Source organism: Pseudoliparis swirei, chromosome 4, assembly GCF_029220125.1.
Source record: "Pseudoliparis swirei isolate HS2019 ecotype Mariana Trench chromosome 4, NWPU_hadal_v1, whole genome shotgun sequence".
NCBI lineage: Eukaryota > Metazoa > Chordata > Actinopteri > Perciformes > Liparidae > Pseudoliparis > Pseudoliparis swirei.
In genome coordinates this window covers 32,455,744-32,470,040 of record NC_079391.1, presented here as the reverse complement: position 1 = coordinate 32,470,040, position 14,297 = coordinate 32,455,744, and the positions used below count along the sequence as shown (strand labels likewise).

The following is a 14,297-nucleotide window of genomic DNA, read 5'->3' as shown; positions in this document are numbered from 1 at the left end:
ATATTTGTGACACTGTACCGGTCACCACGTCCATATTCAGAGTTTATATAGAAATTTCCAGAGTTTCTATCACGACTGCTTAAAGACGTTTTGCCTTTAATTGGCAGCTCTCTATTAGATATTATCAATGTGTCTTTGCTAACAGGCCACGTACCACATTCCTTCAAAGTAGCTCATTAAACCTCTCCTGAAGACGCTCTGGATCCAGAGGTGGTGGCTAACTACAGACCGATCTCTAACCTCACAAACTGCATTGTTTCATCTTGGCACATCTTGTCTCAAAAAGATGCAGACAAACTGGTTCACGCGTTTGTTACTCCTGGACGAGAGTACTGCATCTTCTCATGATCCGGCTGCTCTCATACGTCTCTTAATTAAACTCCTTATTATCCGCCTGCTCTAATAAGTCTCTTAGGTCCTTCCAGTTGATCCAGAATGCTGCAGCAGAGATCACATGACTCCTGTATTCGCTGCTCTGCACCGGCTCCATGTAAAATCTTCTCCTCGCCTACAAAGCCTGGATTGGTGATGCTCCATCCTTAGCAAACTTGTAGACACAGTCCCCTCATGTAGACTGAAGACTTTCCTCTTGATGGTCTTATAGCTCGGGCTGAATCAGGTTCACCTGGTCCAGACCTAGAGAAGCTGCTGGAGGCTGATAGGCTGCTGGGGGACGCTTAGGATGCACTGAGCACCTCTCTCCTCTCCTCTCTCCTTATGGATGAATGTACATCTCTCCATCACACATGACTAACTCTGCTTCCTCCAGTGTTTTTATGATTTTACGTCTCATAGGTCATGAGATCGGGCTGTATCTGATTTATTTATTTTGTTGGCATTTTAGTGCTCTTATTTATGTCTATATATCATTATTTAGTGTGTTTAAACATGCTGACTCTAATGCGGTGCATTCAACACTACTATGACACCCGTGGTTACACATGTGAGTGCGCCTCAGATCCTGGTGAGGAGTAAACACAACACCCGGTGGACTTTGACTCAGAGGCAGAACAGCTCACACATGAGTGACGACACCGTGCCTCTAGTTGACCGAGATGACTCCTCCCCCTTTCAACCTGGCTGATATAAATGTTCTGCAGGCTGTATTTAGACACACTGAGAGCAACCGCTGCATTTCCTCAACTTGTGATCAAACTTCTGTTCTGAAGATCATTCAAGGCAATCAGGAAGTAAACACAAACCACCGGAGCACAAGTTGAGTTAGGTTGCATGTGCTTCCAGTACAATGTTTACGATACATATGTAATCAGTGCACACAAAGACCTGCTGACATTAAATCACACCACTTTCACAATATCTTGTGTCTTATTTCTCTCCATATTCTTTTTTAGACTTCTTATTTCTTTTTTTAAACTTTATTTATCTGCAATGTTTCTGCAACAACCTCGTTTCACAACCATGGGGGCAGTAGAAGTAAAAGTCAGTCACCAAAAGGATTCATTCAAAATGAATGTCTGTTCAAAGTTTCATGGCAATTCATGCAATATTTGTTGAGATATTTACGTATATTTCTACTATGCTGCCATCAACAGAGACTGACATGCTGACACGGCTCATTTAAAAAAAGAAAGGAATCTTCTAGCAGTTTCACATCAGGAAGCCTGGCAGGGAAATGCTGATTGTTGGAGGGGATTTCCCACAGTTACATCATCGACTTGTAGTTTCTGTCAGCGGCAGTCTTCAAGGATTAATCGGTATCTGAGTCTAAATATAACTATTGCACAATATATTTAACATCCAGCTGACGTGCTTCTGGTAATTGAATGATACTATAAGTCTCAGTCAGGTCTGAATTCATTTGTGGAACATGTGCCTTTCTGAAAACTACCGATGCGTTGAATGTAGACGGAATAAAACAACGCTGTGACGTGAATCAGTATAACAGAGTCCACGTTGTTATGTTGCATTGCTACCTTGTTTTACGTCGTTACGTTGTTACATTGTTATGTTGTTACATTGTTACGTTGTTACGCTGTTACGTTGTAACGTTACATTGTTACGTTTTTACGTTACATTGTTATGTTGTTACGTTGTTACGCTGTTACATTGTTACGTTGTTACATTGTTACGTTGTTACGCTGTTGCGTTGTTACGTTACATTGTTACATTTTTACGTTGTTACGTTACATTGTTGCGTTGTTATGTTGTTGCATTGTTATGTTGTTATTTTGTTACATTGTAGCATTATAAAATGGGAACTAACTCTCCCGTAAGATGTCATACGAACTGTTTTATGAGAAATGTCGACATTCTAAGATTTGTACATAATATACACATTGATACACCCCATGCAGTATGGATACGCCTTGTGTTGAAACACCAACAGGCTGAGTGACTGTTTGGCAAATATAAATACACTTTTTTGAGAAGGAGGAGATGAGGGCCAGTCGAAGTTTAGTGTCCATCGGGTCATCCTTGAGTTCAGACATTCCTCAGGGCCAACAGCAGTGGTGTGAGTGGGTGATGCAACTTCACTGTCACCTCCTCCTCCTCCTCCTCCTCCTACTCCGTATAAATGTGTGCCGCCTGTATTTAGACTCACTGGATGAGCTCTTTTACAGATGACTGAACCTCAGGCTCAGTGAAGCACTTTGAACTACATATCTTGTATGAAAAGTTAATGATATTATATTATATTATATATATCCCATTCCAATATCCGAACTGCTTATCCTTTTCTTAGTCATTTTATAATATCTTATAATATAATATAATAATATATATTTTGTTGTTGATATTTTAATATAATAATATTATATTACATTATATCACAACATAATATATAACATTATAACATTATATTTTACATTACTATATATTATATTGTTGTATAAATATATTAGTGTATAATAATATTATATTATATTATAACAAAGTATATTATATTATAATATTATATATTATAATAATATATATAATATTATAATATAATCATATTATATAATATTATAACATAATATATAATATGATAACATATGTTTTATTATTATATATTATATTATATTAATATATTACTGTATAATAATACAATATTATAACATAATAAATGATATTATTATTTTATTATTTTATTAAGTTATTATATTATTATATCCACTAGAGGGCCCTGTTTCCCCTCAGGTGAGTCAATCAGCTGTTCAGGTGACTGAACGTGTTCAGGTAACGTTCCAGTGGACCTGCAGGTGCGTCTGATCCCGGGATAAACCAGCATCCGGTGTGTTTTGGACACATTTCAACTGGATCACGATCTACTTCCGGTCTCTGCAACGTGATTTTAAGTCGTAGTGTTTTAGAAGTTCACCAACTGCGAAAATAAGACACGCACGTGGGATTCAACGAGCCAATCAGGTTGCTGTTGCTCGTTGTAATATTCCTCCATAATCTGAGCATCTGGACCGACAGTTTGAGATCTACCTGTTTTAAGATTCGTCATACAAGTCAATGGGAGACGCAAAGAGACAGGGGCCGGAAAAATGTGAGAAAAATAATGTTTCGGGTTTCTTTTAAACATTAAAGCATGTAAAGATGTTTTATTTGAAACCACCCAAAAAAGTAGGAAAAATAGTATTTTATGTCTCATTTAACTGCTTTTTATCTTTGGCCTCTGACATGATTATTATGGCTAAAATAAAAATATGACTTATTAGTATATTAAGTGCTTTAAAAGTCACTATATGAACATCTCAACTATTTTGTTCAGAAACAAATATATTTCACGTAAACCAAATTTTTTTCCCCATCTTATAGCTAATGTACAGAAACGACTAAAATAAAACTAAAATAAAGAAAATAAAAATAATACATCAGACACAAACCGTCATCATCCTCCATATTGAACCTGCTATAACAAATACATATTAATGTATAGTAAGCTACTCTGTATATTAATGTGTTGTATGTGTTGCGGGGGGGACATTGTCAAATATATAACATCATAAACTTAAATGCTCTTCAGACTCTTCCTCTCTGAGCCTGAAACAGAAACACGATGAAGATGAAGAGCTGAAACACGAAGATGAAGAATCACAGACTTCGACTGCAGCTCAGACTAAATCGGAATCGAACCTCTTAAACTTTTATCTGGTGCCAACTTGTCGTGTTCTTGACTCTCGGGTGAATTCCAGGAGAATTAATCCTGAGTCTCGTGTGTTTGATCCGCATCGGCTCCGTTGAACTGAACCGTAACTATGGAAACGCTGGCTGGTGCAGGGAAGTGACACCGACTCCACTTCATCAAAGAACCTAAAAGGTCAAAGGTCAGAGGTTGTTTTGGTCAAATAAAGGTGTAATTAATGCTCCTATTCTGAGATTTAAATGTATTTAATGTATCTTTTATTTAGTATTTAATCTTTTCCAATAAAGAAAAATATGATCTATGTTAAATACAATGTTCCTTTCTCTTTTTAAAATCCCATATTTTTTATAATTGTGAATACACACGAATACAAATGTATGAATATATTTATATTAGATTAGATTTTACTTTATTTATCCCCCGGGGGAAATTTGTTTTTACAGCAGCAAAGTATTTAAAATATATATATATATTTACAAAAAAATATATACAATCAAATAAAAATAAAATAGCGGGACGTATTACAGTTAATTAATTTAAATAATAAAGTAAATTTCAATGTTAAAACATTTAAATCATATAAATGGATTTAGAGCATAGACACAACGATATTACACAACATATACTTATGACCGGCACAAAGGAAATAATGGGAAAAAACAAACTTCCTCCCAAACGGCCAAAACAAAAGAAAAATCTGTTGCCATGGTGAAGAATTAATTATTATGTTGAAATGTATCACGTTACATTGTGCAACAGAAACACAAGAGCAACCAAGGCCAAAAAAACGAAGTGTAAATATATATATATGTATATATATACATATAAATACATGTATATATATACATGTATATATACATATATCTATATGTATATATACATGTATATATATTTATATATTTACATATATATATATATATATTTACATATATGTGTATATATATATATATTTTTAAAAATATATATATATATATGAGAGATGCCGGTGCCATGCAGCACGAGGAGAGCCGCTCTGATCCGACACCTTCCTCCACTTTCCTTCTAACAAGGTGAAATTAATTCGATTAAAGAGTTTATTAAACCACATGACCCCGCCGGGTAATCCCTTGAATGTGACCCAAACATTCTTTTCCAGACCAAATGAAAGCAATCTTATCCCCAGTCATCAGACACACACACACACACACACACACACACACACACACACACACACACACACGCCTACTCACACACCTAACCGCACACACACTCCTCCCATTCAAAACATCAACTAAACCGGTCTTACCGTCTGACAGCAGACATTTCTTTCCGGTGTCGTCGTGACTCTGACAGATCTCGGCTCCATCTGATATCCCACCATGCTTCTCACGCAGAGAGAGCCTCGCGGCCTATAAGAGCCTCCGGGGACCAGGTCTACAGAGCAGAGGGACCAGGTCTACAGAGCAGAGGGACCAGGTCTACACAGCAGAGGGACCAGGTCTACAGAGCAGAGGGACCAGGTCTACACAGCAGAGGGACCAGGTCTACAGAGCAGAGAGGGACCAGGTCTACAGAGCAGAGGGACCAGGTCTACACAGCAGAGGGACCAGGTCTACAGAGCAGAGGGACCAGGTCTACAGCAGAGGGACCAGGTCTACAGAGCAGAGAGGGACCAGGTCTACAGAGCAGAGGGACCAGGTCTACAGAGCAGAGGGACCAGGTCTACAGAGCAGAGAGGGACCAGGTCTACAGAGCAGAGGGACCCAGCAGACACACAGTATGGGTAAGACTCGTCTCCTGTTTCACTTCCTGTAAGTCTGTTTATCTGCTCTGACACACACACACACACACACACACACACACACACACCAAACTCTGGGAAATCAATAAGCAGTAATGTCTTTTGTTTTGATCGTGTGACACCATTTAGTCAATAATAAAACTTAAATATTATTATATTCATACATCTGCTGATTCTCTGACATTTAAATAAAATAATGCTCACAAATATTTAAAAAATAGGTCTGTTGAATAATGTATACTTTGTTTTTATAATCAGCGAACAAGTATTTAAATGTTTAATGTTTGAGAGACTTTGAATACTAAAAGTTATAATATGAGTATGAGTACTGCGTCATGTCATACAGTTATGGACAAAGAAATAACTTTAAATAAATATAGTGCTGTTGAAATGTAATGGAGTAGAAGTAATATGAAGTCGCCCCCTGGTGGTCAGGAGAGAGAATGCAGCTTTAACACATGAAGTATATACTTCTATACAACCAGAGGAGTCGCCCCCTGGTGGTCAGTAGAGAGAATGCAACTTTAACACATGAAGCATAGACTTTAAACTATTTTGTATCAATCAATTTAGTTGTGTGTGTGTGTGTGTGTGTGTGTGTGACAGCTCAGAAGACGGCCCTGATCGTGTACGCCCACCAGAGTCCGGGTTCCTTCAACGCGGCGGTGCGTGACGTGGCGCAGCAGGAGCTGGCGGCGCAGGGCTTCAGGGTGCTGGTGTCCGACCTCTACGCCGCCAACTTCAGAGCCGAGTCCACGCAGGACGACGTCATCGGTGACCTCGCCGCCGTCTCTATATGCTAATGAGCTTCACGGGTCGTGTGTGATCCCTACTCACCAACGTTTTTAACCTGTAGAGTGCGGATGTCGGGGACTATTTTCAGCGGCGCATTAATCCACATTCGATGCGTCCTTTGGAAGAAATAACAATAGATGAATGAACCTTGTGTTCAGGTGGCCTGAAGAAGCCGGAGCTCTTCCAGTACGGGGAGGAGACCATGCACGCCTGGATGGAAGGACGCCTCAGCGACGACATCGTGGCCGAGCAGCGCAAAGTAGAGGAGGCGGAGCTAGTCATCTTCCAGGTCGGAGGTCAATCACGTCGCTGTAGTTTATCCAGAATGGCAACTTCATCTGAAGTCAATGCTGGAGAACCTGCATTCTCTCTCCTGACCACCAGGAGGCGACTCCTCTGGTTGTATAGAAGTTTATGCTTCATGTGTTAAAGCTGCATTCTCTCTCCTGACCACCAGGGGGCGACTCCTGATGGTCCGTGTAGACTATAATAATATAAATATGATTCTCCTCTCCCAGTTCCCTCTGTACTGGTTCAGTGTGCCGGCCATCATGAAGGGCTGGATGGACCGAGTCCTCACACAAGGATTCGCTTTCTCCCTGGAGAAGATCTACAATAACGGGGTGTTCAAGGTCTGTCTTTATATATTAACCAACATATATATATATATATATATATATATATATATATATACATATGTTAAATTAATAGTAAATCATAAATTAGGTCATACTTATTTTACTGCTTAAAAACAATACAATTATAATACTTGTTTACTAATTATCAGTGTTGCTATGAATTATGTAATTTTATCATTAGTTTGTTTAATATGAAATTATTTTCTAATTAATTATATATTGTATTGTATCTGATAAAATGCTTTACACACTCCATGAACAGTCTATTGTTGCACACATTATCACATATATACCATATTCAGTATTTGTTAATGATAACCAAATTATCTAGAAACAGTGATCTTATACATGCTATACAATATTTATTTACCATTTTAAAAAGTATTATATTCACCAATAGACATCCTAATTAATTGCGAGCTTGATTAATTATGTTTTCATAAGAATGAAACATATTTATTCAGATTTTCACATCTAACATTTTTTTACACGCGGTGATGTTTTCTTAAATTTTGTTGTTGTTGAAATATGTCTCTTACTCTTTCTCTGTGTTTACACCTTTACGTCTCCTTGAAGGAGAAGAAGGCGATGTTGTCGTTCACGACCGGAGCGATGAAGTCGATGTTCCAGCCCGACGGCATCAACGGAGACATCAACATCGCCCTGTGGCCTCTGCAGGTGAACCGCAGACACACAAACACGCTTATTCACATCTGGAAGGAACATCTGGAGATGTATTTAATGTTTCCGTCACCACCATGCGGCACAAAGCATGGCGGAACCAGCTCTGGAGATGGAATGTAGATGTTCCTCTAGGAAGGCAAGATGTGAACCTTAAGTTAAAACACGACATGACGGAATATAGGAGGCAAAACTATTTGTACAACACAATAAAAGCATCAAAAATATTTCACAATAAGATACTCATTAAAAAAGGTACACTGCACACCGCTAACAATGTGTTTTTTGAGCTGTAAACTAAATGATACATTTGTATTTCCTTCGAATGAAACGTTCTCAAGGTCAACGTCGTGCTGCGAAGTTTCAGTCGGTTTGCGATCTTCAGCTTCGCCACTAGATGGCGCCAAAGCGCACTCGCCCTTTAAGACAACGAGGGGTTGGAAGTGATTCAAAGTGCTTGAGAATGAGTCACGAGAGCGTTTTGGTGATCTTGTGATGTGTTCCGGGTTGGTGGACAGTTGTTAACTTGACTCTCTCTCCCTCTCTCTCTCTCTCTCTCTCTCTCTCTCTCTCTCTCTCTCTCTCTCTCTCTCTCTCTCCAGAATGGCACTTTGCACTTCTGTGGCTTCCAGGTTCTCGCCCCTCAGATCTTCTGGAGTCCGGCTCACTGTCCCAGCTCGGTGAGAACCGCGATGCTGGACGGGTGGCGAGCCCGAGTGAAAGGGCTGCTGTCGGAGCGACCTTTGACCTTTGCCCCCTGCGAGCTGTTTGACCTCAGCTTTCAGGGCGGGTTTCTGCTGTTGCCCAAAGTGAGGGAGGAGCAAGAGTCGCGGCCGTACGGCATCACCACAGGACACCACCTGGGGAAACCTCTTCCCCCCGACAACCAGGTGAAGGCTCAGCAAGGAAGTGACCGACCAGACGACAGGAAGTGACCGACCAGACGGCAGGAAGTAGAACTTCATGTCAACGAGCTGAAATAAAAACTATTTACAAAGCTTGAGCCTCTGTTTCATTTGCAAACACACTGAAGATAGAAGGCTAATAGATATACCATAATATACTATACCATACTGGAGTATAGGATATACTATACTATACCATACTGGAGTATAATATAATATACTATGAATAACATTTATGTTCTTAGTGATTTCAACCATTAGTCAAAATCAGGTCAAATCTACTTTTTTTAAATGTCAGTTTCAGGCAGTTTATAGTTTGACACACCACCTATTTCAGGTGTTTTATGTTTTTATATCTCTGATTACTGAATGTCTTCATGGCTCTGGGATGTTGTGATAACCATTTTCTTCCATTTTCTGTTATTTTATAAATACCAACAAATCAGCAGATTGATTACGAATGAAACTAATCGTGCATTGCACCCTTTAACGAGGTGATACTGTAAGTTATGGTTATGTTTATGTTCTTCCCAGTGGGTAAGACCAAATACAACTAACGAAGGGAACAAGCGTAAAACACGATCGCCGTTTGAAAAGTAAAAACACGTGATTTATGAATATCAAACCATAAACATCTTAATTAGGATAATAAATAGATTATCCTAATTTATTTTAATCCCCTAAGTGTGAAGGGAGTGAGCGTGTCCCAGTTTCTTTCCTGCCCGTCCACCCCTCGAGCGCGCGGCGCAATGGAACAGTCCGGGCGTGACGTCACTGCCGGGGCAGCAGACTGAACTGCGAAGAGCAGATTGTTGTTTGTTGTTTTTGCTCGACAGCTGTGCTGCGCCCGTCTCGTGCGCTCATTAACAAACAAAAAAACAGTCACGCGCTAAAGAGGGTTAATTAAACTCTAGATACATATATTCAGGATATATAATATATAGAGATATATATTTAACATTTCGTGTTCATTGCGACCTTTCCTGCTGCATCGAGCGAGAAAAGAGCCCCGGAAACATGAAATGGATGTTCAAAGAGGATCACTCCTTGGGTAAGGGAAGGAACGCACGTTTAATAAATCATGTAATATTGTATAACGTTAATTCCTCAATTTGGGAGCAGGGGGTGTGGTGGGGGGATTCATGAGGGCGTGGAGCTGCGTAAATCCTCCATAATAAGGTCGGCTCCACGGCCTGTGCTGCTGCGGGCTTATTGTCTCCTCGCGCTCCTCTGGGCTCGCTCATCTTTTAATGGAGTTAACATGAATATAAACGTTGTGTGTTGATGAGTCAGCACACAGACGGTGGTCGATGACACGGCACCGTGTCTCTGTCCGTGGCCCCCGGGCTGCAGATGGAGCCTCCCCGGGTCCGCATTGAGTTACAGTCCGCCGCCCCGGGGGATCGAACCCGCGTCTCCTCTATAAACGCGGTCCATCCCAGGTGCTTCCTCTCTATTATACTCCCAATCTGTTGTAAACACCGGAGGCCCGACGGGACCAGGAGGAAAGAAGTGCAGGCCTTGTTCCACCGCCACGTTTTAGGAGTTAATTTCATGAATTCAGATTTATTTGATCAATAAATCGACTAATTGTTGAAGATGAACGTCCTGATTGGCTTGTAGGTCCTAAAAGGGATTCCTTAAAACAGCACACATTGTCCAAAGTAGTTTAACATGCTAACATGAATTATTATTAAACATCTGACACTCCCTAAATAAGCTTTTATTTGCTCCATATGAAACTAAATCACATCTGCTGTTGTAATTATGAATATTATAATCCTAAAATGTTGTAAGATTCATGTTCTACCTTCACTTCCTGTTGACGGGCAAGCTGGTGGCAAGTGGTTGTTTATCAGACTTTAAAACTATAAATTGTAATCCTCACTTTACATTTGTATTAATTATTATATTATTAATGCCGTTGAGAAATAACATTTGCTTTAAATTAGTTTATTTCGTGTTAAAAGTGTAAAACTGGCATTTCTCCACCACGGTAGTTATTGTTGGTGTCAGTGTTGAGACTACATTACCCACAACCCCCTCTGCTTCCTGTGAGGAGGAGGAGGAGGAGGAGGAGTTTAACCTGGTGTTAAACACGGTGCAACAGTGAAGGAAAGTATTTCACTTAAAAAAATATAAAAGTTAACAATATAATAAACTACAGTAAAATAAGAATGTTATTAAAATGTTTACGTGTATATTTAAAGTGATATATAAATGTCTGTAATTGATCGCACGGGTACAAATAAATTAGATGGCGTTAATATATTATTTAAATAACTTTCTAATTATCAGAAGTCATTTTTCTGTCGACTCTCAAATCTTTTTAAACAGCTTTAGTAGCATAACATAATGTAACTCTACATTTAATTAAATTAACTCAAGTTTAGTCTTTTAATATTTTTGTTGTTTGGGTTCATTTTAAATTCCATAATTATAATTTTACTTTTTAAGAAGAGCCCATCTTTGACTCTTTGGGTAAGACTCACATTTTAATAATTAATGTTGATTTAAAGGAACTGAAGTAAGAGAACTCGGGGGAATTAAATAAGAAAATAGACATCAAGTAAATCTATGTAACAATAATTGTTCACGGCTTTCTGCAGGAATGACATCATCAAAGAGCGACTGGCTGGTGTTTTATTGATGATGCACTTGATTACCTCCTGCAGCCGCTTGTGAATGTTGAATATTGATCTCTGTCCACCATAAACATGCATTCCTGTGACACGACCCACGTCACTAATGAAACGCTGTGTTCTGGTTATTTTGTCCACCAGAACATCGATGCATAGAATCGGCCAAAATCCGCAACAAGTACCCTGACCGCGTCCCGGTGAGTGAGACCTCTGTTCCCGAGCCGCTTTGCGCTTTGCGGCGTGTAACCACGGCGACGCGTGTCCCCGCCAGGTGATCGTGGAGAAGGTGTCGGGCTCTCAGATCGTGGACATCGACAAGAGGAAGTACCTGGTGCCCTCTGACATCACCGTGGCCCAGTTCATGTGGATCATCAGGAAGCGCATCCAGCTGCCCTCGGAGAAGGCCATCTTCCTGTTTGTGGACAAGACGGTGCCCCAGTCCAGGTCAGGGGGGTCGGGGGTTGGACCGGTATAGAAAAATGATGCAATTCTGAATGATATTTATATCTTTTTTAACGGTGATTTTTGCATTACTTTGACGTCCTCTCACGTCCACAATATATATATATATTTTAAATACATATTTATTAATATTTTAGGTAGTTTAATACATTTAATTTTCGAACTCTTATAAATTGTGTGTTGAGAATATAAATTGAAAGGAATACCTCAAAAAAAATCCCCTCTCAAAAAGGTAGATTTGATGCTTTTCATCTGAATATCTTTGGGATTTAAACTGTGCGTACATGTCGTTGGGCTGAAGTTATGACGGGCATTTAAAAAATATATATATTTATTTTTAATCTCTCTATATATAGATTTATAGATTTTTTAAATTTATATGTGTATATATATATAATTATTTTAGTCTATATAGATTTTTATTTATATATATATATATATAAGAAATACATGTGTGTGTATATATAGGAAGGTCTGGTTTAGAATCCTGAAGGTCAAACCTGCCCTCTCTGTGGCTTTCAGCTCCATCCCCATTGGTTGATCCTGAAGAGACACGCCTTTAAAAACACTAATGCACAGTTTCAATACAGTTCATTTAAAAAAAGTAATAAAAGTGTTTTTGTCCTTTAATCGGAATATCAACGAATATTAGTGGAATATTCCTTTACATTAGTCACGCAAACGGCTTATTGGGGATATTTTCAGAATAAGAGCGCAGGCCGTGATGTGTATGTGTATATATATAGTTATGTATGTATATATAAAATGAGTGTTCTCCCCGTTTCAGCATCACGATGGGGCAGCTGTACGAGAAGGAGAAGGACGAGGACGGCTTTTTATACGTGGCCTTCAGCGGCGAGAACACCTTTGGTTTGTGAAGGAGACGCCACACCTCCCCCTCTCCCTCCTCCGCCTCCTCTTCCTCCTCGTCTAATCACAGCCCTCACCTGGAGGAACCGCGGGGAAACCCCCGAGATTCAGAGACATGAAGGTACCCGAGAGGCGGGGCTCACCTGGCTGGACGCTCACCAGGTGGTTCTGGCCCACGTTGCACCAGTTCTTCAAAGATCCATAGATTCACTTGTGTATAGTGTTATATTTGAATTATTATTGTTATTATTGTTTGTTGTTGATTTGGTTTGAGTGTTTTTAGAAGGAACTTTGATTTTTTTGTCTTTTTTTCCCACATTTTAAAGGATATGCGTGAATGAATGCTTGTAGCTATGCTTTCCTCCTCGAAGACGATATTTAAAAAGATTAATTTTAATATTTGAAATTAAATTAGAATGAACTATAACCAATAAAAAAGCTTAAAATGAAATATGCCTATTGTTGTACTTGTATGTACTGTGTGTACTGCATATCTGTGTGTAGTATAAATATCTATTAGACGTATATTATTATAGATTTAATCACATTTTCAACTCATATCCTTTCTCCGTTTTTCCCTTATTCTGCAGACTCCAGTGAATAATAATTTAATCAAAAACCAAATCTTCCTCTGACTCGAGTCTCAGCCTCAAAATGCAAAGCCCAACATTAATAGAGAGCGTCTGCGGCTACAAGGAGGTCGATTTGAAAAATGTTGCCGTAAATAAAGGTGACAATTGAGGTTTCTGCTGAGGTGCAAACAATCATGTATATATATATCTAATATATATATATATATATATAATATGTTTATTTATAAATATATAAATAAATAAATGTATTTACATATAAATAATAAAGCTCAAACAATTGGATGTCTGTACCTGTTGGTGTCCACTAGGTGGCGGTAAAGAGCCGTCCGTGTGTTCAAACGCCACAAACTGTTTCAGGATCAGTTGTTAGTACTTCTGGGATTTATTTGAGTTTGTTAAACTTAAACTGAAATCACAAAAGTCTAAATTAACTAAATTATTAAATGTTATTTTTTACTGTCTCCTGTTGCTTGAGGACATCTTCTTAATTCTCAGGTGGGAACTTCGTCACAAAATATTTTTATAAAAATAAATGAATGTCAAGTCAAAGTTTAAAAACAGTATATCATGTTTATGGGAAGGAAGAACAGATGTTAAACAAGTACTGTGCTTGAGATCAGTGTTTTTATACTTCTACTAATATAATAGAAACATGACGTTAACTAGTAACTTAAGTTACTATGCAGATTTAGGTTATTGAAGCAAAATATAATGTATTTATTTTTATTAATATTATTTATTTTATATATATATAAACAATACAATTATTTATTTATTTAAAATAAAAAGTCAAATGTTAGAGGTAATCATGATATAAACATATATAGACAATTTA

The 14,297-nt window shown here is 38.5% G+C and overlaps 2 protein-coding genes across 2 annotated transcripts; both read left to right on the top strand.

Moving 5' to 3' along the window:
* Window positions 1-5,398: 5,398 nt before the first annotated feature.
* On the top strand, window positions 5,399-8,993 carry nqo1 (NAD(P)H dehydrogenase, quinone 1). Its single transcript, XM_056412893.1, has 6 exons — window positions 5,399-5,858; window positions 6,483-6,650; window positions 6,830-6,960; window positions 7,190-7,303; window positions 7,886-7,987; window positions 8,593-8,993. Exons 1-6 carry the CDS (start codon window positions 5,855-5,857, stop codon window positions 8,923-8,925), a joined length of 852 nt encoding a protein of 283 aa, XP_056268868.1. The 5' UTR covers window positions 5,399-5,854; the 3' UTR covers window positions 8,926-8,993.
* Window positions 8,994-9,714: 721 nt separating this feature from the next.
* Window positions 9,715-13,320, top strand: LOC130192477 (gamma-aminobutyric acid receptor-associated protein-like 2). The gene is made up of 4 exons (XM_056412500.1): window positions 9,715-9,946; window positions 11,679-11,734; window positions 11,809-11,981; window positions 12,787-13,320. The coding sequence occupies exons 1-4, from the start codon at window positions 9,913-9,915 to the stop codon at window positions 12,875-12,877; spliced, it is 354 nt and encodes a 117-aa protein (XP_056268475.1). The 5' UTR covers window positions 9,715-9,912; the 3' UTR covers window positions 12,878-13,320.
* Window positions 13,321-14,297: the final 977 nt, after the last annotated feature.

Excerpts from the sequence above, each read along its gene's own strand:
- nqo1 (XM_056412893.1), top strand. Across the intron at positions 6,651-6,829 it reads CACGCAGGACGACGTCATCG|GTGGCCTGAAGAAGCCGGAG; the intron begins GTGACCTCGCCG and ends CCTTGTGTTCAG. Across the intron at positions 7,988-8,592 it reads TCGCCCTGTGGCCTCTGCAG|AATGGCACTTTGCACTTCTG; the intron begins GTGAACCGCAGA and ends CTCTCTCTCCAG.
- LOC130192477 (XM_056412500.1), top strand. The coding sequence starts at position 9,913 with ATGAAATGGATGTTCAAAGAGGATCACTCCTTGG. Across the intron at positions 9,947-11,678 it reads CAAAGAGGATCACTCCTTGG|AACATCGATGCATAGAATCG; the intron begins GTAAGGGAAGGA and ends TTTGTCCACCAG. Across the intron at positions 11,982-12,786 it reads AAGACGGTGCCCCAGTCCAG|CATCACGATGGGGCAGCTGT; the intron begins GTCAGGGGGGTC and ends TCCCCGTTTCAG.